The following is a 23,525-nucleotide window of genomic DNA, read 5'->3' as shown; positions in this document are numbered from 1 at the left end:
TGTCCCAACCTGACAGAACGATCCGACCATCAATGGACCCAGCAAACCTCGACACGGTACGTCAGGCGATCTCGTCCCAAGGAGCCATGTTGGGGCAGCACCAGTCCTCCCTGCAGGGAATAATGGCCAGCCTGGACTCCCTGTCTAACAGTATCGCCGCGATCCAGGCGCACCTCAGCGCACCACCCCAGCCTCCGGTTCAGAGCCCGCCTGAACCCGTTTCTGTGGTCATGTCCATGCCAGACCACGAGCCCCAGGTCCCCACGCCGGAGAGATATGACGGACACAGCGGCCGGTGCCGCTCGTTTCTGATACAGGTAGGACTTGTGTTCGAGCAACAGCCCCGCTCCTACCGGAGCGAGCGAGCCAAGATCTCCTACATCATCGGATTATTGCGCGGGGAGGCTTTGGAATGGGCATCTGCCGTGTGGGAGAAGCAGGGCGCACTCGCCCAGTCATGTGAGTTATTTACCGCGGAGATGCGGAAGATATTCGATCACCCCGTTCGGGGAAAAGACGCTTCAAAGCGATTATTATCACTGCGGCAAGGGACACGCAGTGTCGCCGATTACAGCATAGAGTTCCGTATCCTAGCTGCGGAGAGTGGTTGGGATGAGGAGGCACTACAGGGGGTGTTCTACAACGGATTAAATGAGGGCATTAAGGACAGTCTGCTCTCCTACCCGGAGCCACAGGGACTGGAGGAGCTGATCTGTCTCACCACACGGATTAATAACCGTAATAGGGAGCGGAGGCGTGAGCACGGCTCGGCACCAAGGGGAGCGCCGTGCGTCAGAGTCGACACTCCTGAGACGGTTACAGACCCCGAACCCATGCAACTGGGCCGTTACCAGATTTCGGAGGCGGAGCTTCTGCGCAGACGAACAACTAACAGCTGTCTATATTGTGGCAGGTCGGGTCACTTTCGCTCTCGTTGCCCATTAAAGGGGGGAAACGGCCCCGCTCACTAGAAGTAAGGAGGATTCTAGCGAGCGAGAGTCTATGCCCCTCCCCCCACACATCACGGACTCCGCTGAAGATTTCAGTCAGCAACGGCACTGCAGCAATGGCAGTGGAGGGACTCATAGACTCCGGGGCCGATGACAATTTTATGGACCATAAACTTGTAGACCAATTAGGACTCCGTAGAATTCCGTTAGAGGAGGTTATTGAGGCTAACTCCCTAGATGGCAGACTACTGGCCAGAATCACGGACAGGACGGAGCCGGTCCAGCTGCAAATCTCAGGTAACCATTTTGAGCAGATCAGTTTTCTTGTTTTTAAGTCCCCTCTGGTACCGGTTGTGCTGGGCTACCCCTGGTTAGCAAAGCACAATCCTTCAGTTGACTGGTCCACCAGCTGTATTCTGAGTTGGAGTGATTTCTGTCTGGCTAATTGTTTACAGTCTGCCCGTCCCCAGGGTGCCCAGCGGGGGAGTTCGACGCCTGGTCCCGACCTCACTCTGGTACCACCCGCTTATCACGACCTGGGCGAAGTATTTAGTAAACAACGGGCCCTATCACTACCTCCTCATCGGCCTTACGATTGTCACATTGAACTGCTGCCCGGGGCCTCCCTACCCAAAGGCAGACTCTACAATATCTCCAGACCAGAGCGAGAGGCCATGGAGAATTACATCAGGGACTCATTGGCAGCTGGAATCATTCGCCCCTCTTCCTCTCCGCTGGGCGCAGGGTTCTTCTTTGTTAAGAAGAAGGACGGCACTCTCAGGCCGTGCATAGACTATCGGGGGTTGAATAACGTGTCTGTCAAAAACAAGTACCCGTTACCTCTGATGAACACTGCGTTCGATTCTTTACAGGGTGCCACTGTGTTCACCAAACTCGACCTCCGCAACGCCTACCACCTGATCCGCATTCAAGAGGGGGATGAGTGGCTCACAGGGTTCAACACCCCCCTGGGCCACTTCGAATACTTAGTTATGCCATTCGGGTTAACTAATGCGCCAGCCGTTTTCCAATGCCTAGTTAATGACGTCCTACGTGACATGCTGGGTCGCTTTGTTTTTGTATACCTGGACGACATACTTGTCTTTTCACAGAATCAGGAGGAACACCAGAGGCACGTCCGCCAGGTTCTTCAGCGGCTGCTGGAGAACAGACTCTTTGTGAAAGCGGAGAAGTGTGAATTTAACACCAGGTGCACAAGCTTCCTGGGTTATGTCATCGCCGAGGGAGAGGTAAGAATGGACCCCCAGAAGGTGCAGGCCGTCCTGGAGTGGCCCAGACCCAACTCCCGCAAGGAGTTACAGAGGTTTCTAGGGTTCTCTAACTTTTATAGGCGGTTCATCCGCAACTACAGCCAGATTGCAGCCCCCCTAACAGACCTTACCTCCAATCTTAGAGCGTTCCGGTGGTCTCCTGGGGCAGAGTCCGCCTTCCAGGAGCTCAGGGAGCGTTTCACGTCGGCACCCATTCTCGCCCAACCGGACCCGTCTCTACAGTTCGTGGTAGAGGTCGACGCATCGGAGGTCGGAGCTGGGGCAGTACTCTCCCAGAGAGCCAAGGAGGACAACAAGCTCCATCCCTGCGCATTCCTCTCCCATCGGCTGTCACCGGCGGAGAGGAACTATGACATCGGCAATAGGGAGTTGCTCGCGGTGAAACTGGCCCTGGAGGAGTGGAGGCATTGGCTGGAGGGGGCGGACCAACCGTTTGTGGTGTGGACGGACCACAAAAACCTTGAATATATCCGGAGTGCCAAACGACTAAATGCCCGACAGGCTAGGTGGGCGCTATTCTTTGGACGCTTTGATTTTGTTCTGTCTTACAGACCCGGATCCCAGAATGGGAAGCCTGACGCCCTGTCCAGGGTCTTCTCAAAGGAGGAGGAGACGAGGACGCCACCAGAGACCATCCTGCCATTGAGGCGGGTAGTGGGAGCCCTCCAATGGGGCATTGAAGGAACGGTTCGGGCAGCCCTTAGGAAGGACCCGGGCCCGGGTAAGGGACCTCCGGGGAGGCTGTTTGTCCCCGAGGGGACGCGACCGGCAGTGTTGGAGTGGGGCCATGCCTCCAAGCTGACCTGTCACCCGGGCGTCGCACGTACCATGTCCTTTCTGCGACGACGGTTCTGGTGGCCTGCTATGGGGGAGGATGTTCGGATGTACGTGGCGGCTTGTCCGGTGTGCGCACGGAACAAGGGCTCTAACCGGCCAAGCATGGGGCTATTGAGGCCATTGCCCATCCCTCATCGTCCCTGGTCCCACCTAGCCATGGACTTTGTCACTGGACTTCCCACGTCCAGGGGTAACACGGTGGTGTTAACGATCGTGGACAGGTTCAGTAAATTTGCTCATTTCCTGCCCTTGCCCAAGCTCCCAACGGCCAAAGAGACAGCGGACATTATGGTGAGGGAGGTATTCCGTATTCATGGCCTGCCTACCGACATTGTTTCGGACCGCGGCCCTCAGTTTGCATCAGCAGTGTGGAGGGCCTTTTGCACGGCAGTGGGAGCTACTGCCAGCCTCTCTTCCGGGTTCCATCCTCAGACTAACGGCCAGGCAGAGAGGGCCAACCAGAAGATGGAGTCTACCCTACGATGCCTGGCTTCCTCTGAACCCTCCACCTGGTCTGAGCAGATCCCTTGGGCGGAGTACGCCCACAACACGCTTCCCACCACAGCGACAGGTATGTCCCCATTCCAGTGTGTTTACGGCTATCAACCTCCCTTGTTCCCGTCCCAGGAGAAGGAGCTGGCCGTACCTTCGATACAGCAGCAGTTTCGCCGATGCCATCGGACCTGGCACCGCGCCCGGGCATCCTTGCTGAGAGCCTCTGAGCAGTACCAGCAACAGGCTAACCGCCGACGCACCCCGGCACCCTCATACTCTGTTGGAGACAAGGTATGGCTGTCAACCAAAGACCTTCCCCTCCGCACGGACTCCAGGAAACTATTGCAAAGGTTCATCGGCCCCTTCCCCATCGAACGCATCATCAACCCCACGGTGGTCCGTCTCAAGCTCCCTCGGTCCCTTCGGGTACACCCAGCGTTCCATGTGTCCTGCGTTAAACCGGTATCGGTTTGTCACCTCCTTCCCCCCCCACCTCCTCTGCCGCCTCCCCGAATTATTGACGGGGCCCCAGCCTATACAGTAAAGAGGGTTATGGACTCCCGACGCCGAGGAAGGGGCTACCAGTTTTTGGTAGACTGGGAGGGTTATGGGCCGGAAGAGAGGTGTTGGGTTTCCCGGCGCCTGATCCTGGACCCCAGCATGATCCGGGAGTTTTATCGGCGGAAGCCGGGGGCTCCAGGTGGACCGCCTGGTGGCGGTCGTGGGGGGAGGGGTACTGTCAGAGTCCCTCCCTCTGGACCCAGGTAAAGGCTGGTTTAGGTCTCCCTCTGGTGGATCTGGGAGAGGTTGGCTTCGCACGCACCTGTCTCAGCTCTGCAATCGCACACCTGCACCGGAGCCACAATCACCAGGGGATAAGAGGGAGAGCCTGACAACCGGCCGACGTCGGATCGTTACTCACGTCACGTATGTCGACCTCAGTCTTCGCGAGTCTCAGTGACCAGCACCCAGTCGAGCCGAGAGCCGAAAGTAGTTCTCTTGTCATTCAGTTTAAATCCTGTTACTCACCTCTTGTCTCACCTCCTTGGTTTCAGTTACACCTGTCTGTTCCTGCACGTGGGAGGACCACCGGGCACCGCGCACTGTCAAGGAGATCATCACCCGGGACCCCCTCCTTCACCTGCACCCCTCACGCCCGCTCCTGCTGCACCTCCAGTCGTGTTGATTAATAAAGTATTCACTCACCTCCTGACGGCTGTGTCTGTCCGTTCTGCATTTGGGTCCAGCCATGTCCCAACCTGACATTTTGAGTTTTGGCTGAGATTTTCCCTTTGATTATTTAACCCTAAATAATGATGATAATGATAATGATAATAATTGTTTTGTGTATATTTCATTGTTATACAATGTATAGTGCTGTTGAATAGTAGCTGAGCCATGGAGGTGAATGAACCTCAGCTGGAAGTGAAAGACAAAAGGGAAAACGTTCACTAGGAAAAGCTCATCTGCAAAAAGGACAGATTGAAGACAAATATTTTCTCAGATGAAAAAATCTTTCTAATTATTAATTCTTTACATATTTTGTTGAAACATGTTGACTTTTGACTGAGGATTTACTTTAGACAAACAGAGACTGCGTCTTGTTAAAAGAACATGAGGCTGTGAGACTTTGTTTTAATATTTAAGAGAGATTGCTATTAAATCTATTTTCGTTTTAATGGTAGACGTTCAAGTAACTCTAACTGGAATGCCTTCAGTAAGCATCAAGTTCTGTTCCAAAGGTCCGTGAGGAGGCCTTTCTACAGCGTCCTAGTTAGAAAAACATTTAGGTCTAACAGACACTTTTTGAAACCCATCACACAGGTCCTGGAGTCCTGGGGACCTTCAGATCTGTCATTCAGACAACGGCATGAAGTCACTGCAAAGCTTCCACCTAGACTGAGTGAAGGATACGGGGAGATGGACTGTCTGCTTGAGAATAGACTACTACAGTGTTTTAGGGTGAAGGACACTGCTAACCTAGAACTACAAAAATAGAACAAACAAACACAAGTTAAGGTTAAAACAATTAGTCTAAATCCAATTAAATTCAAAACAAGACCTTAGGATCAAAGGAAGGTACAATATCAGCTACAGGAATTCTGGTAATGATAATACATCCCACTTCATGTTAAAGTGATATAAATGAGGCTAAATGAGCCGTTCACAAATATCCAAAGTTTGTTCAGCTGAAAGACGGTGGTGGATCGGAACTGTGAAATATGAGCAAACCACAAAGAACAGGGAGTAAATCTACTATTAGAATATGACTTGAAGTTCAGTGTCTTTCTTGGTTGGGGTAAAAAAAAAAAGGACCAATGCTGATGACATTATACAATCATTTGTTGATTTGGTATTTGCGTACTTCTAATCTACTTTAGTCTGAGGTCCAAAACCCAGGGTTGAGAAAATTTAACCATGGTATGACGCATTCTCTACTCTGGTTGCTCTGCCAAAGCAAAGCTGGTCAAAATAATCTCAGTTAAGCTCTTCATATAGGTCAAACTGTAATGTAACCACATAATGAGGAGAACAGACTGAAACTATTCCCGGTTATTTAAAACAACTGCTGAAAATGCATCAGGAGAAACATGGCTTCCTCGGCCCTCTCTGTGTCAGACACACACAGGCAGCATGTGTAGCCCTCACCAGAAGCTGTAGGGAGTGTGTGTTCTGCGAGCAGGGTTCTAAACAAATAGAGGGTTTCAATTAGAGACCTTAGACTCCAGGACCAGCTGTGTGTGTGTGTGTGTGTGTGTGTGGGGGGGGGTTTGTAAGAGAGAGAGAGGCCATGGTATGATTGAATACAGCTAGTAATGCTGTTTGCTGGTTTGCCTTTTCTATACAGTGGAGATCAGCAATCTCACAGAAAGCTCTCACACACACACACACACACACACACACACACACACACACTCGGAGTGACTCCATGCTCCCATGGCTTCCTTCATACAACACAATACAAAGAGGCACTATTCATCCAGGTCAAACTGAGCTTGAGTTGAACTGAGTAACGCTGAAAAAAATAGGCTTCTATTTCAACTTTTGTTTTAGTATAGAAGCATCCAATTTTGCTATTTGTTTGCAGAACAGTGCTTTAAATGACAAGACTGCAACTAGAGGGCTAATGATGACAGTCACAAACTGGTGACCTCTAGAGGTTCAAATGTCCACTGCACCTCAGAATACAGAGACAACAAACTAAAACCATGTTACATGTCAGTCTGGCTTAGTCTACGTAATACCTATCAATCAGGTTGCAAGGGTGCAATGGACAGATAATGCGACATATGGGCTGCTGCCCCAAAAGGGATTTGGAAAAATAGTGATGGGCTCTGATTCATTGTCAGGTGTGACTATACATCCTTCTTTATTCCACCTGTTGGAATATGTTCCACATGCCATTGCTCACAATGCACAACCTGACCTGATCCATCCACAAGAAACAGCCACGCTATGAACCTTTCCACTTGGATTCTTCATCCGTGTGAGTGAGTGTGTGTGTGTGTGTATGTGTGTAGGAGAGGAGAGGGAGATGCACAATAGCATGTGGTGAAAACAATAATACTTCAAATTTATATCTATTACACACACACACAAAAGGCCATGGCCCATATTAAGTTACAATGTAGAAGAAGGCTGAACAGGTATAATCGGATTAGAAATACCTTGAGTGTGCATTATGAAGGAGATAAGCCCTCAGGGCCGGGTCTAGGCAGGGGCAAGAGGGGGCCTGGCCCCCTCAAATATATGTTGTGCCCCCTCAAACTGACAGACATGGTAAAAGGTGCTGGAGCACAATGCCCCCTCAAGATTTGTGGCTGCCCCTTCATACATGCCTGTCTAGACCCGGCCCTGTAAGCCCTGCAAGTGGGGTGGTGGTGGTGGTGGTGGTGTGGGGGGGGAGACCAAGTGAAAGAAAGTTCTGAAAAGTGGATGAGTCATTTATAAGAAATGGTGCACCTCACCGACGACTTTGTTCTCTCCTTACAGATGATGCAATTGGTTAAAAGCCACGTCCTCTCCCGGTGCTCAAACCACTGTCCCCTTCTTCTCTGACTAACACTCCCGATGGCGGTGTGAAGACAACTGGAGTTGGAGTCAGGCCACCTGAAAGCTGCTCAGATGCGCACCACGCAAAATAAGAGTTTCAGACCCAATTACCCAGATGTGATGTAACACAGCCGGCTCAATGAAATCACACAGCCGGTGTTGCCATATTTATCTTTGCCAAGCCCGTCCAGCATAGCAACGCTAACTAAGGGGGGTTGGATTGTAAATGTGACCAGGGCCCTGCGGTTTAAAAGATCAGAGTAACGACTTTACTAAAGAAAAAAAGGTTGGGTATTTTCATCAATATCTATGACTCAGTAATTACTTTGTGTTTATAATGAGAGGCGGATTCCAAAGCTGTTCCAACGTTTGACCAACCGACCGACCGAGACTCAGCTTCAATGCTTCCCTACTTAGCTCCTTTAGCAGGAACCACAGGACCATCCCTTAGGAAAGGACATCATTCCGTCCCACTATACCTTGCAGAGGCAATATTTAAGTAGTGACATATCATTTGGGCGTTCACAAAAAATAACGATTAGGACCGTGAAACGCAAGAAGATCATTGTCAGCAAAACTCAAAACTCAACTCAAGTAACACTTTGAACCTGGTTGTTTTATGTTTGCATAACTCAGCACTATAACAACACATGAAGGCATCCAAGATGCTTCTTTATAGTCCATTTTTGGAAAAATTGTCCCATTGCATCATACCTACATAGTGAAAGTGGAGTTGGATCCCCTAAACCGCGGTGGTCTTCTCCTAGCTCCTCATGAATTCTCCTAACCACCTGTGACGTTTTCCACAGAGGTCCAAGAATAGTGGTTAGCAATAGACGTTAGTGTCACGGTTTGGGTTCTTGTCTTTTATTTCATTTTGTAGTTTTATGTCTCTTGTGTTCCTGGGTAACTTCACTTCCTGTCTTCCCCTGTAATTGTCTGCCGTGCCTGATCGTTTCCACCTGTGTCCAATCACCTGCACCTCCCTTGTGTATTTAAGCCTTGTGAGTCTCTTGTCGCGTCATTGTCTTTAGTTTGTCTTCGGTTGTCTACAGGCGTCTACTCGTCTCATCCTCGCCACGCCACGTATTGGATTCTTGTTCATGTTGTTCCGTTTGCAAGATCTGTTTTTTCCCTCCTTCCCCTTTTTCTCGGGTGGAGTGGTTTTGAGGTATTTAAGCAGGTTAAACATAGCCTGGAGACATATATAGATCATCTGAATGTCCATATTTCCACATGTTTGGTCTGCTACTGATGTACCTACTAGTACAATATATCTTCCATTAAAAATGTTTTCCCAATGAATTGACTTGTCCACATGATGCTGTAGGTCACCTTAAAGCTTGTAGAGAAGATAAACGAGAGAAAGGGAACAATACTAAGCGTCATCGTTAACTGGCTGACAGATAGACTGCTCTGCCCACTCAACAGGCCTGCACACACACACACACACACACACACACAGTTAGCTAAACAGCCTTTGTGTCATAATCACATTTAGTAGAAGCCATATGACAGCAGAAATAGCTGCCAAGGACAAACAGACCATGTGGGAGAGTGTGAGTTTGGATGTGACTAAAAGAGATGGAAATAAGGACCAAACAAGGCTCCCTCTCTGTGTGTGTGTGTTTGTGTGCGCACACACAAATTGGTACGTGAAGTTTCTCAATAAAACCACCCATATGCTGAGGTCAGCCACACTATCACTAGCTTTCCAAACCCTTCTGTGAAGGCTAGTGTGTGTGTGTTAGATAGAATTAGTCAGCGGTGGGGTGAGACATTAGTGGATTGGTGGTTATTTCTCCATTCACAGTAAAAGTGATTGCTTCTTTGAGTAATTGGCGCATTGGGTCACCTTTATATAATTCATTTTTATATTCAGTTCCAGTTTCCTGTTGGTTTGGGTCTCAATAAAAGACGGTGATTTTAACTGAGCAGTTGATCTTAAAATAAATCACGATGGAAAAAAGGACCTTTAATGAACACACACACACCTGTCCCACCTGGATAATAAACACTTCACTTTCTAGCTCCCTCTGCAGTCTATTCAATTACCTCTATTAGCACGGGCACCATTGATGTGCCACCATGGCACGGTAATTGCTGACAGTTCACATCCCTCCAGGTGAAAGAATGCCTCCGCGGTGACGATGAGGGATTGAACCTCAGTGGTCACCGGGGACACACCCACTCTACGGTAAGGCCATGTCAGCTCAATCCTCTGTAAATCTGGAGCATTTTAAATCATGCACACATTAAACATAAAAAGAGGTAGACCGAGAATTAGTGATATTATACAATAAACTAAGGCCCTCATGTACGTACATTTGCAAACGTAGCGCAGCAAACACGGTGTGATACTTCAGTGCATCAGTGCCTTCCTCCGCCCACTGTACCGCACATTGGGAGCATTTAACCGTGCAAGAGAATGGGTCTCCTTCTCTCTTTCTGTCATGGATCAGCCAATATCATGTGTTATTTGGGTATCAGTGGTGGGGAATAGACTTGTGCCCTGTAGCTAAGCGTCAAGTACTTGTGATACTTGGCCTACGTCAGATGACTGCCGTCATTTCACCAGGAGGCAAATGTGAGGAAACCCCCATTCTGGTGTACACCTGCTTTTAGAAGGCACACAATTGCTTACTGCACAATACATAATTAGGCGCACCTTTGTGGGAAACTCCCACTTTCCCCTCGACTCTCCCTTGAATGCATATGCATGACGCGAAAAAAAAGCGAGAGGCAGTCTGCGCTTTCATACCTCGCCATGCTTTTACAACAAAAAGCCTACATGGGTCCCACAGTCTGTGTGGAAGCAGTCTCAGCAATTAAGAAAAGGTAGGCACAGTGGCATTGTTCTTATGATGTAAGAGTGGAAAAGAAGAAAGAGGGACAAAGAGAGAGAAGGAAGGAGTGAGAGAGAGGAGGGCAGATAAAGATCGAGTGAGCGGCCCAGTGGTAATGCCCTGATGATGTAGTGGCTGTCAGAGCATTTGCTTCACATGCCAAATGATCCTGTAAGAACAGCACAGCTATTGATCCAGCTATTATACAGCACCACATACTGATGATTGTGTGTGTGAGAGAGAGAGGGAGAGAGAGAGAGAGAGACAGACAGACAGACAATAACAATGTCTATATACGAGGGACAGCAAATTTGTACAGTACATAGATGTTTGGGTGTATAAGAGTGTGTGTGTGTGTGTACACAATACTCCCATTTTCAGTGTGTCTAATTAGGAACCCAATCTAAACCTGATCGGCTTGATATCAAATCTCAGTTTTCACCCTGAACACTTTGAACACCTCCCTTAAAGAAAAAAGTTAGATAGACAGTTCATCCAATCAATGGCCTCCTGGTACAGAAGGTACACATGAAAGAGAGACTGCGGAACAGTAAAGCATATAAATGCAGCAAAACAACATGTCTACCATTGATTTGAATTGATTTATCAGTATGAATGTCTGGTCTGTTAAATTATGTTTAAAATATCTCAATTATTTATTTTACTTAAAGCTTGAGTTTGGGAAGGTATTGGCATTGTTGACTGAGTTCTCTTTGAATGATAATATGATAATACTAATAATTTATAATCCAAATTGTTGCTCATTCATTTATATTTGCTAAATACTTTTTCATCTACGCTTTAACAGTTAAGAGCTTTGATTGACACAACTAAATCCTGTAGAGAGTGGGTGCACAAACCTCTCTCAGGGTTTGGTCAAATCTGTTACAGCATGATGCTGATGTCCAAACAAAGAGTGGACCAGGACATCTGAGCATCCAGCATGTAACTGCATACAAGAGGCAGAGAACCTGTCTCCACGTGCACAATGAGTGTCTTCTGTAGAATTTATTAGGCTGAGCTCTGTCTCCCTCCATCCCCCCTCAGTCTGTCTTTTGCCTCTGCACTTCTGGTAATGGATTCTGCCTAAATGGGTTCTGAAAAACACAAGTGAAGAGCGGATGAAAAGAGGAGGTGAGGTAAGGGGAGGAGAATTGAAGACTTGTTGCCTCTGTACTGGTGGCGTATGATACAATCAGGACTATTGGTAATGGCTTTAAATCAGTTTGAATCAACTGATCCTTTACATCTGCATCCGAGGGGTGTAAAGTATCAGTAAACCAGCAGCCTGTTTCTACTCTATTACATTTTATAAGAATTGTGACTTGTGCTGTATGGGGTCAGGTCAGTCTCAATGCAAACACAAAGATTCACAAATATATTCCAATGGAATATATTTATACAACATGTATTAAAATGTCACAAAATACATCCATGATGCAACATATCTGACGTAGAAACAATTAACAACTCTAACCTAATTAATCATGCACACAACGAATCTTTAAACTTGCTTCACTTGACGCGGAGCGCCGTCACTACCAGACGCCATTGTTTGCTGACCTCTGACCCGTCGCTTTGCCTCCACAAATAAGATAAACTATAACGCTGGCAGCCTTGTGGGGGGGACTGCGCTCATGTGGCTACTGATAGCATGTTGAACAAAAACCTTTGTGAGTCCAGCCATGTCGGGGGAGTCTCACAAGAGCCTCACACAAACAAATCCACTCAGCATACAAACGCACAACCAATATTCTATATACAAATATATATTCAAATAGTTGTTGAATACAGATATTCGAATGTGAAAATTCATTTTCATTTTTTTCCAAATGTAAAACAACCATAACACCAGCGGCGCAACTGTACTGACTTTATAGACTGGAAATATAAAATAGACTAGAAGCTACAACAGCTTCATGCACTGGTTTGATTATTTGTCGTTTCATTCCAAATTTCCATGTTTACCCGAGCACAGCTTTCAAAGTCCATTCTTTACTCTACCAAACAACAAGGAGCCTGTCTGAAGGCAGCATTTCTACTTTCAAACCCTTCTTTTTTTGTGGCGGAAATGGGCTTCCATAGCAACCAGATATTCGAATATTCGTTTTTAGTTCATGCAAATATTAACATAAAAACATAACACATAATTTAATTAACATATCATTTTTTAGCAATTTTGAGCCCTACAAATGCAGAAACATATTTGTAATTTATATGCGCATTGGAATACATTTGTGCATTTGTGAGTCAAATTATTTTTTGAATCCTTCTGTGTGCATTTGCAAGTACCCCATAAAGCAATAATAAAAATTCCCTGTAAATAAAGAGCTGTTTTAATAACTGTATAAGAAATAATAGGATAAAAAGGAGAGGGAGAGAAGGAGGAGCGGAGGAAGGGAGGGGAGAGCTCTATGGTTAATGATTTAATGTTGGCCACTTGATGGAATGAAGTGCCTTCTCCATGTTAGCGGCGCCAAAGTTAAACCCTCTAGTCAGTTAGTCTGTTATTTATTGATTTCTATGGTCAGCACTAGATTGATATTGAATATGACTGGCACCAGGGCTGTGTGTGTGTGTGTGGGTGGGTGTGTGTGTGTACTGTGTATATGTGAAGAGCACGGGTCATGAGAGCTCAAGTGCATTTCAGTTGCGGGTGAATATGTATCTTTTTGCATACACATGACACACACACACACACACACACACACACACACACACACACAGCAGGAAAGGCGAGCCAGAAATACATCCGCAGTCTTCTTGCTACACACTGCTATTCTGCACACCTTCTTGCTGTGAGAGATGATAAATGATTTATTTCTGCAGGCTGTTCTGTATTAACCATCTAGCACCCGCTGAGCCAAACCATAAGTAGCAATAGTATCTTTGTATCCATCCCGCAGCATGTTGGCAGAAACATATCTTCAAAGGCATATGGCTGGGTATAATATGTCCATACTTGCATTATGCACTTTGGTCCTTGCAGTGATCAGTCACAGCATGCTGTCTCGTCCTCTGCCATGATCTACCTTGATGTGTGTGTGTGTGTGTGTTGTGTACTCGATAATTATCTAATACTAAAAGTTATTTTAAAAAATCAGAGTATAAACGTAGCAAGCATTTATACTCTGATTTTGTAATATAACTATTATTATAAATTATAAATTCTGTGTTATAGCAATCTGATCGAATCGTTTCAGCCTGCAATATAAATATTTGAAGGAATACACATTATTCAAAGCGTGGAAGGTTATAGGGAGACATATCAGCTCATTTTAAGACTTGTACTTCTATTTAGGGGTTGCACCTTAACATGTTCACATGCTTTGATTTAAAAAACATATAGTTTGTTATTAAACGCTTCAAGTTTGAATATATTTAAATGCTGTTCTTTGAGTTTTCCAGCAAAGCTGTTTACACTTTTAGATTTTAAAATGGAGGCAGCGTAGCAAAGAATTTTGAGTATACTGAACATAAATGTTCAGTGCTGTTGTCCTCCAATTTAATATTAAAAGTGTTCTGTACTAAATAGTATATATTATTATATTAGGTACACCCTGGATCGGGCGCCAGCCAATCACAGGGCTGACAGAGACAAAGAACCCTTCACTCTCACGTTTACACACCCACAGGTCATTTAGAGTCACCAAATCACCTAATGCCCAGAGCATGTCTTTGGACTGTGGGAGGAAGACGAGGACCAGAGAGAACTCACTCAGACATGGGGAGAACATGCAGACTCCATGCAGAAAGGCCACTGGGTGGAGTCGAATCCAGGACCTTCTTACACCTAACACCACCGTGCCGCCCCCTTTTCAACATCATTTCATGTGTAAATAATGTAAATGAGTGTAGATACACAACTTGAAAGAGCCAACAGCGTTTAGAATATCTCATTGCCTGGGCGTCAATCATCCGCTCTGACCATTGTTCCTATGCTTTCAAGGGATGTGATGATTGTCAAAGATCCTTGTGTCCACTGAGTGTTTAACAACAAGGGAATACCTCTAATATCCTGTCTCTTACGGTGCAGGGGCCACTATTATCCACTTAGATGCTGAAAGGAAAGTGGTGAAATCAAGGGGAGTGGAGACAAAGACTGAGCTGCTGAAAGAAAAACAAAAGAGTGGACTCAGTTATCCATAAAGAGACAGAGTAACACTACAACTGGGGGATTCTCTCCAAAATAATGTCACACAATCCCTACACTTCCTTCTTGATGTTGTTGTGAGATATGTGTGTTATTTACGGTAAAATAAAATGACAACAATGCCGACTGCAGAGTAAGTAGAGGCCAGATCATCTGTTATCTTTTGATATTGTGCATATCGTGCACTTTTGCAATGAAGTAGAAAAAAAAGACAAGAAAAACAAAAGCAGAGAAGTTATCTTCAAAAAAGGGACTAACACAGCAAATTGGTAAATTGAAGATAATACAAGGATTATCTTTTTAACTTTGAAGCCTGTTTGGATTTTGGGTCATTTTGCATTACTAAATAAAAGCTGAATGTCGTAGGACTTGTATGTATGAGTGTGTGTCTGTGTAACAGCTAAGGTTATAATGTTAAGCTGCTTAGGGATGGCGAATGGATTAAGTCTTTTGTTGACACATAGTAAAATAATCTGGTTAGCGAAGAGGAGGAACACCCCTCTTCCTCTTTATCCGTCTGTCGGCTTCTAGCTTCACCCTTTCTTGGCTGCCACTTCCATCCCATCGTGTCTTCTCACTATCCAGGTCCATGCGTACATTGCCCTCTGCAACATACCTAGATTTAAAAAGATTGGGCACAGCTAATATGTTTAAGCTTCTAAGCAGACATCTGACTGCTTCTGCAGGTACAAATCCATGATGTGCTTGTAATGTGTCCCAGTTGGTTAGTTCACACATGCTTTCAGTGTCTGAGTGAAGCATATCTTTTAAACACAATTTCAATAATCTACCTAGTGCCTGTGTTTGTTCAAAATGAGCAGGGAACGTAAACGACATCTCCCAGTGTGGGTCTGATGGCTTAGACACACCTGTCTCACTGCTTGGAGCCTTTTCAGTCCCCTAGTTGAGACCCCTGAGATCAGGTAACTGGGCGCGCAGCAGCTGGGCACCCGTGGGTCCAGACTCCAGTGTGTGTAAATGGGTTTATGTGTGTGTCCACTTGGGAGCCAACCAGACGTGTCTGGTCTAATGTTTCCTCTCAGGGGAACAAATAATGCAGAGAGGCTTCTCCTTTTCTCTGCTCAGACTTCTTGAATCGTTCCATCACCCTTGAACTCCTCCTCTTGCTTGATGTCTTCCTCTGTGCACTCATTCTTCTTACCCTCTCTGTTATCTATTCTTCCTCCTGCTTCCTTGTTCAACAAAGCGGCAGATAGAATCCCAGAAGTTGGTTTGAGTTACTGTGCACATACGCACACACAGACAGTTCTTGCTGTGAACCAGTGTGAAGGACGCAGCTACAATGGGTGTCAGAGAAGAGAAGAGCTAAAGGTGAGGCTGCTGAGGCTCACCACATGAGCATTGATCATTTAAAACACTGGTTCCCAAACTGGATGGCAGCGCACCTTCATCACCAAGAGACACACACAGACACACACACACACACACACACACACACATACACACACACACACACACACACACACACACACGTGTTTTGCATTTGAAACGGCGCGCCCAGTGACGGATTGTGTAGCAATATTGTTGTTCGGGTGGAAATCGGAAGAAATTCGGGGTAAGGTCGGTCCGGGAGATTTTCGGGAGGGGCTTTGAAATTCGGGAGTCTCCCGGAAATATCGGGAGGGTTGGCCTGTCTGGTCATCGCAGCCCTGGACCATAAGCAGCACAAACTCGTTTTGCCGACCACAGCAGAGTGGGATAAACTGCAGAGGCTCGAGACCCTTCTAGAGCCATGCAGGGAAATCAGTCTGTTACTTATCAAATAACATTGATTTGATTATTTTCTGGAATGAATTAAACCAAGTCAAATATCAATAACATGTATTTATTTAAAAAATAATAATGATGATAATAATAATGATAATTATGTATCTGTGTCCTGTTATTCATCTTTGGTATGCATTTCAGAAAGAAAAAATGGTTAGGATTCAGGTGTAATTGCAAATAGTGATTAATCCTGATTAATCCACTGAAAATTCTGATTAATTTGATTAAAATTTGTAATCATTTTCTTAGGATTTAAAGTAAATTCTTGCTGTTGAGTACGTCTCAACAAAGGCTAAATAACACATTTTCAAGCAAGCGCAATGTTTTGCAAAAGCACAATTTGAGACGTTTAAAGGGCAGACAATCACACAGGTCCTGCTAGTGGCCTGTCAATCACAATGTTAACACACCAACGGACGCAGCTATGCAGTCAACAGAGCAACATCTTCAAACCCTCATTTGTCCCGCCCTCCGTCCTCCACACGTCCCCCCCTCGCTCTTAATCACTCACACAGTCACTCTCTGTCTATCTATCTCACTCCCTCTCTCTAGCACTCTCTCCTCCTTTCTCTCTTTGTCTCTCTTTCAATTCATTTTTTTCAGTTCATTTTATTTTGTATAGCCCAAAATCGCAAATTACAAATTTGGGGCTTTACAGTTTACACATGCATCATTTTCGGTCCCAAAACCCTCACATGGGCACAGGAAAAACTCCCCAAAAAATGGAAAAAACCTTCGATGGGGAAAAAAGGGAAGAAAACTTAGGGAGAACGTCAGAGGAGGGATCCCTCTTCCCCCCCTCTCTCTCCCAAACCACCTCCTACTACTACTTAAAAAATAATCATTTTGAAATCAATTTCAGCTTTTTTCATTTCTGTTAAAAAAATAATTTCACCTTTACTTAGTTCTATATTTTCATCTTTTGAAATTAATCTCAGCTTTAAGCTTTCAGCATTCCAACGCAGGAAATGCCTTTTCTAGTTATCTATTTGACTAAATGGATTGTCATTTACTAAATGAGTCATGCTGTATTGAAGAAGACATCTGAGAACATATACTAATGTTTACATAGTTTAATGAGGTAATACATCAAGAGATAAGTATAGTTATCCACCTAAAATAAGCTAGCCGGTGGCTGGCAGTCAAGACTCCGATTCTTGGTTCGGCTCTTGAGGAGTTGTAATATTGATTCACCAATAAATAAACTAGGCCTGTACTGCACGCTGCTACCTTTATGACTACAACGTCAGTGATAACGGCAAACCCACCACACACACACACACACACACACACACACACACTCTCTGTGTTGACTAGACACTAACTAAGGTTGTGCCGGTTTGTCTACAACAATGCATGCAACATATTGGCTGAATACTAACAGTCCTGATGCTTAGTCCTGGAGAGGTTTTTGCTGTGAGGAATTCCATTCCAGTTGATAGTGCTCGTGTAGATGTGACTGGTTGTGGTTATGCATACGCTGTGGCCCCCTTATTTCTAACTGTAGGGAGAACCACACAGCAAGGTGCAGAGCTTCAAAGAGAGAACCTAAGGCTCATCTCTTCTCCAGTCTCCTTCACTAGCCACCGCTGTCCCTCTGAACAGTGTAATCAACCACTTCCACATGTTACAAATGAGAGCAAGCATGCAGACAAACACACACAGCTGCATTTTAAATAGTCAATTAGCCTTTGAAACTTGACGACTACTCACTTTTAGAGATTGGTAGTGTACCCTCCAGAGCACTGACATCAACAGCAGAATGCCATTTAATAAAACATTATCAAACTTAATATAGGGAATATAACAACTCAGCACTTTATCTCACTCTTAATTACAGTGTGTGTTTGTGTGTGTGTTTGTCTAGCTTAATGGAAATACAGCAGATTTTTGTGTGTGTGTGTGTGTGTGTGTGTGTGTGTGTGTGTGAGAGCGTCTAAAATAAAAAAAGTCCTTTATTAAATATGAAACTCACACCTGTTAAGGAATACTACCATGGGGATAAATACATGCAAACGCACATGAAAACTCTGTCGCAGTACTTTAAAGTAAGATATTTGCGCACACACACACACACACACACACACACACACACACACACACACACACACGCACACGCACACGCACACGCACACACACACACACGCCTGTTACTGTATTATATATTAAATGCAGGGTTCAATGTCTAATGTTTGTTTTGTTCCTATATATATTACAAATCAGAATGAATTTGTGTGCTTTTTAATTTGCCTGATTGACTAACACACAAACCTGACTTCCTGAGCCACTGCCACAACAATATAATAGAGTGAGATCACGGCTGACTACATACAGAGGTCAGTGTTTCCTCCATCATTATGTTGGGAAAGAGAAGCACAGAGCAGAGACAGTCCTAGCGGTCCTACCGTTGTCGCTGTCCGACTTGTTCTCGTGCTCGGTGTCGGTGAGGGTCAGCACCGAGTTGGAGCGGCTGGACAGACAGGAACTCCTCCCCGAGGTTTTCCCCAGACCCCCGCGGCCCCACAGCCGCATAGCGCGCTCTGGCGACATCACGGCCTGACTGTCGGCATCTCCGTCCTGGGTCGTGCCCACCGAGAAGCCGCGGTGCGGGAGGCCCACCTCGGAGCAGAAGGCCAGGCCGCGGCGCGGAGGGGGCTCGCAGATCCCCAGCTGGCGAAGACTGAAATGCTGCCCTGAAGAAGTAACAGATGGCCATTTTACAAGTGGAATACATCATGAGACATGTTTCACTTATTGCATGTGTACAGACTGTAAAGCCCTCTGAGGCCAATTTGTAATTTGCGATTTTGGGCTATACAAAATAAAATGAATTGAATTGAATATTGCTAATGACCTTCCCATGGACTCATGCTTTGTGGAAATTGTATTACAAAATAAAACTGAAATTGAAATACAAGTTCAAACTTCACTATTTAATACAAATATTTTGTTTAAAAAAGAAATCACATGGTAAAAGATGTTTTGCTTTGTTTTGTCCAAGCTAAACAACATTCAACATGAATTTCTCTTTGTTCAAGTTATAATCAAAAAAGGTTCTTGTCCTTTCGTAGCTCATTTGTTCATAAAGAAATGCATTGTGGTCAAGTCTTTAACTTTGTTTTTCCAAACCAGTCAGTAAAAATTAAAAAATACACATCCATGTTAAAAATCGTAATATTTGTGATACTGGAATCCAATTTAACATTTCTGCTCATTACATTAATTAGAGCTCTCAATTCCTTTTCGGTTGCTCCACTAATGTGTGTAACCAACTATGTCATATATTATTGACCCTCTGGTCCAACAGTGTGTGAGTGCAGCAGAGAAAAGAAAGGAAATCCCACTGAGAGCAGCTACTCCGTGAGCAGAGAGCCTGACTCGTGCAGCATCCAAGAAGAAAAGCCTACACGCTGCCACCGAACTAAAGGCAGCCGTGTCTTTAGAAAGAGCTGTAGTTTAACAGGAAACAGAAGCCAAACCACACAGAGGAGGTGAATACGTATTGATTGGGTCCCTTAAATCCCACTTAGTCATTACAGAAGAAGAGAGGGATGAGAGAGATAAACTGTGAAGGTGGAGCAGCTTACAATGTGTATCTTCACCAGCATGCGCTACATTCTTCCTTTAAATGTACGTAGATTACATTCTATCATTTGCACAGAAAGAACTGATAACAAAAGCAGATGGGTCTGGTTCAGAAGGGATGCTCAATGAGCTGCATCAAAGAGGAATTGGAAGACATAATTCAAATAAATGTAGGAGTAATGAGAACTCATTGGAATCACAACAATGACATGGGACCAATTGATGAACAATAGCAATCATACAAATATATACCTAAAAAATGCTAATGCCCATTAACCTGCATATCACAACACTGATTGTGTTGAATGATCCTTGTTACAATCTCTATTTAGTACTATTAAAATGAAAATAGACTATTTGAATACCTGCGTGATGACGAGCCTCTGATTGGGACTGAAGGAAATTGATCTATTTTAATAGGGGGTTGTTTATATGTCAGGGTCTCGCCATCGCTCTCCGACGCCTCGCCTGTGTGTGTGTGCACGTGGCTGTGTGTGTGCACGTGTCTGTTTGTGCCCATTAGGAGAAACGTCCCCCGTGGATAATTGTAACTGTTGGGGGGGGGGGAGGGGGGCATTTTTCATCACAATTTCACCCAAAACTAAAGTAAAGTAATAATTGGTGTTTAAATATAGTTCTCCTTCTTCCTTAAAACTTTCCTCTTGCTTTTATAATGGAAAACCTGTAGACTACATGGAAACATTAAATTAAGTCCCCAGAAGCAACTCTTTTACATCCACTGGAAATGGGCTGAAATCTAGTTATAATAACACACGTAATAATCCTTTAAAATATAAATGCAAAGAAGACAAACAAATCATCTGCAAAATCTCAGTATGTGCCTCTTCATCTTTAATCAGCAAATTAAAAGGAAATTATCAAAGCTTTCTGTAATGAATGGCACAACAAGAGATAACAAGTGCCGCTGTTCAATTAAAAGTTATATTAATTTTAAATGAGCTCCAATTAGGCCAGGAGTGAAAATGAAGGAGATAAGATGATCAAGTAATTATATTTTTTCATTTCTCAAATATTGACGGTGTGTTAATTGAAGCTTGAGAACAATGAGGGAGCTCTATGGAGCTGCAATGGTTCATTGTACAGTAGCTGGTACCCGTTTTATTTACATCATTTCAATAGAACTCAAAAAGTATACCAAGCAAGTAAGGATGTGCACAGGGTTGATAGCAAAAATGAAAATGCTGAAGGCAAGGCTACAAACAGACCACCTGTTAGAGCTGTGGACTCTCACCTTGTCTGTTATAATCATCCTGCTCACGATGGACCATGTCCTTGTAACCCTTGGTCGTCCCGTACAGTAACCTGTCAACATCAAGGACAAATGACAAATTACTTGTGTTGCTATGGTAACGAGGACTTCTTTAGTAACTAATGCAGCGTGGAGCTTTATTTTGTCCTTCCGTTGAGTTTGTAGTGCGTGGTCGTCTAACAATACAGTAAACAGACGGAAGCCTCAGTAGCAGCACAGACATTAAGGAACACATTAGGGGCAGAATCGAGATGTTTTTAAATCAACTTCATCTTCAAAACATATTTGACAAATCAATTGAGTTGATTTTTCCCCAACATTCATAGTGGATGACACACACACTGGTTTCGTCTTTACCACTGAGTTCTGCTGGATAATCTGATAATATGAACATGGTGCAGTATAGAAATATCTAAAGGGAAACTATCCTTAGGGGTAAAAAACAACATATAGATCAATGTAATAATAATAATTATTATTGAATGACAGTGAGGTAAAGGCACATCAGAGTGGCTTTTGGACAACATATTAGGGTCCGAACAACCAGACAGGCAGTTCTGACCTGGTCTGGTCTTGGTGCTGGTCGAAAGCCTTGAGAGTTTCACTGGAAGAGTAGGACTTCTGGGTGGGGACCCGGAGACCCTGGGGACCAATAGCGCAGTCTTCACTGTCCCCTGAAGAACCAAAAAGACAAAGATACACGGCGATGAGCAGACGCACACATACGTACTATATGAAACATCCTTAAACATCTCGCGCTGTGGTTTACTGTACTATGCAATTATTTGTGTTTTAGAATATTTTGTATTGGTAGAGCCTGAGTCATTATTCACAGCCAACACAAATATCATGTTCAAAGGGTGAATGCGAGCATGTACCCACTCTGCTGACATATGGACTTTTATTCATAACAGCCGATGATTTATTTGTTGGGGAGACATTTTCACTGGCTTCAAGATGGTTCTCACCTCCCTCATGTGGTCTGCAGCACAAACTATAACGCTGTCCGGGGCGCTGGAAGCCTAAAAAGCAATATTCAGTGCTCCTTGGGATCAGCTCCAAAGCTGTAGGTGTCTCTGTGGAGGTCGTCTATCTCAGCTGCTGGACGATGCAGAGCCCCGGGCCAGTTGGACTTTACTCATGTACTACACACAGAATATCTACGCCTGCTCTCTGGGAAGGAGTTTACATTTACTTGTTTGCCCAATAACTTTCTCAACACATCACTACTGCACACTTGACAATGATCTCCATGGCTCCATAGTGTTGCTCTCTTGTAAAATGTGTTCTCCTTTTATTTTATTAGTTTTGGTTTCGTTTTTCGTCACCTCCACTGTCAGATAAAATAGCATTTTAATCACCCAATTGATTAATCCAATGTAAAAAACAGACTTAGGCCCATCAGGAAGATGGAAAGGAAAAGGGTATAGGTAGGGGGAGATAATCGTTAATTGCCTAATAACAAGTGAAAATCAAAAATGAATGTTAACCATCCCTGCAAAGGATTACTGTGGGCAGTGCGCTGGGGACATCTGAAACAGGGAGGTGTTGTGTAAACTGTGAGGAATGCTAACAGCTGAAAGTTGTAGTGATATTCACAGCTTTGTCTTGTCTAACCTGGTGTTAATATTACTGTTACAATTATGGATATGACTAAATAAGAGCAATAGATGATAAAGAAAAATACATATTAAAACTGTACTCAACATCGTTAGATAAATAAATGAAATATTGGTCTTTCATGTGGCCTTCTCCTATCAGTTTACCCGGCTGGGACAAACACTGGTCTTTGGGAAACTGTTCCTCATTTCTGCAATGGTCAAAAGATGTATTGATGTTCAGTATTAACTGGAGGCTTTAATATGAAATAATTAGTTGATCTCCAGATGTGACGCCTGAGTCACTGACTGAGTCAGCAAATCAATGCATACAGAAACAGCAAGCTGAGTGAGATCTCACCAGTGTACGGCCCCTCCTTGTCCCTTCGGCCCTTGGTGAGTGAGCAGTACGGACGTCGCTCTTTTACTTCCATAGTGCTTCTGCTTGTGCTGCTGGCAAACACACATGCATGCTGCTGTACAGCTGTGGAGACAAAGGGACAGAGGGACACAAGGTCAGGGTTATGGGACTGAACCTGTAAACGCACACGCTGAGAGAAAAAGGATGTCTCATCCTACACTGGGATCAACAACCACTACTACAGCCACAGGGCGTGCTCCTGTGGTGAGCCGATTAAAACCTCACCGTCCACACTGC

At 44.7% G+C, this 23,525-nt stretch overlaps 1 protein-coding gene and 1 long non-coding RNA gene across 2 annotated transcripts in view; one reads left to right on the top strand and one right to left on the bottom strand.

Annotated features, from left to right (window-relative positions):
- Positions 1 to 23,525, bottom strand: part of LOC119217450 (teneurin-3) — a 209,371-nt gene that overhangs the window by 134,805 nt on the left and 51,041 nt on the right. Inside the window, 4 exon segments of the mRNA XM_062564357.1 lie at positions 18,820 to 19,107; positions 21,252 to 21,322; positions 21,832 to 21,943; positions 23,229 to 23,351. Of these exon segments, the coding sequence (XP_062420341.1) occupies positions 18,820 to 19,107; positions 21,252 to 21,322; positions 21,832 to 21,943; positions 23,229 to 23,301 (544 nt within the window). The 5' untranslated portion in view covers positions 23,302 to 23,351.
- On the top strand, positions 4,192 to 4,784 carry LOC134132752 (uncharacterized). The gene is made up of 2 exons (XR_009956947.1): positions 4,192 to 4,501; positions 4,630 to 4,784. It is a non-coding gene; the product is annotated as an uncharacterized LOC134132752 (long non-coding RNA).

The sequence above is a fragment of the Pungitius pungitius genome, chromosome 9 (assembly GCF_949316345.1).
Source record: "Pungitius pungitius chromosome 9, fPunPun2.1, whole genome shotgun sequence".
NCBI classification, from domain to species: domain Eukaryota; kingdom Metazoa; phylum Chordata; class Actinopteri; order Perciformes; family Gasterosteidae; genus Pungitius; species Pungitius pungitius.
The sequence above is the reverse complement of the archived record's forward strand: the minus strand, read 5'-3'. Positions and strand labels throughout refer to the sequence as shown.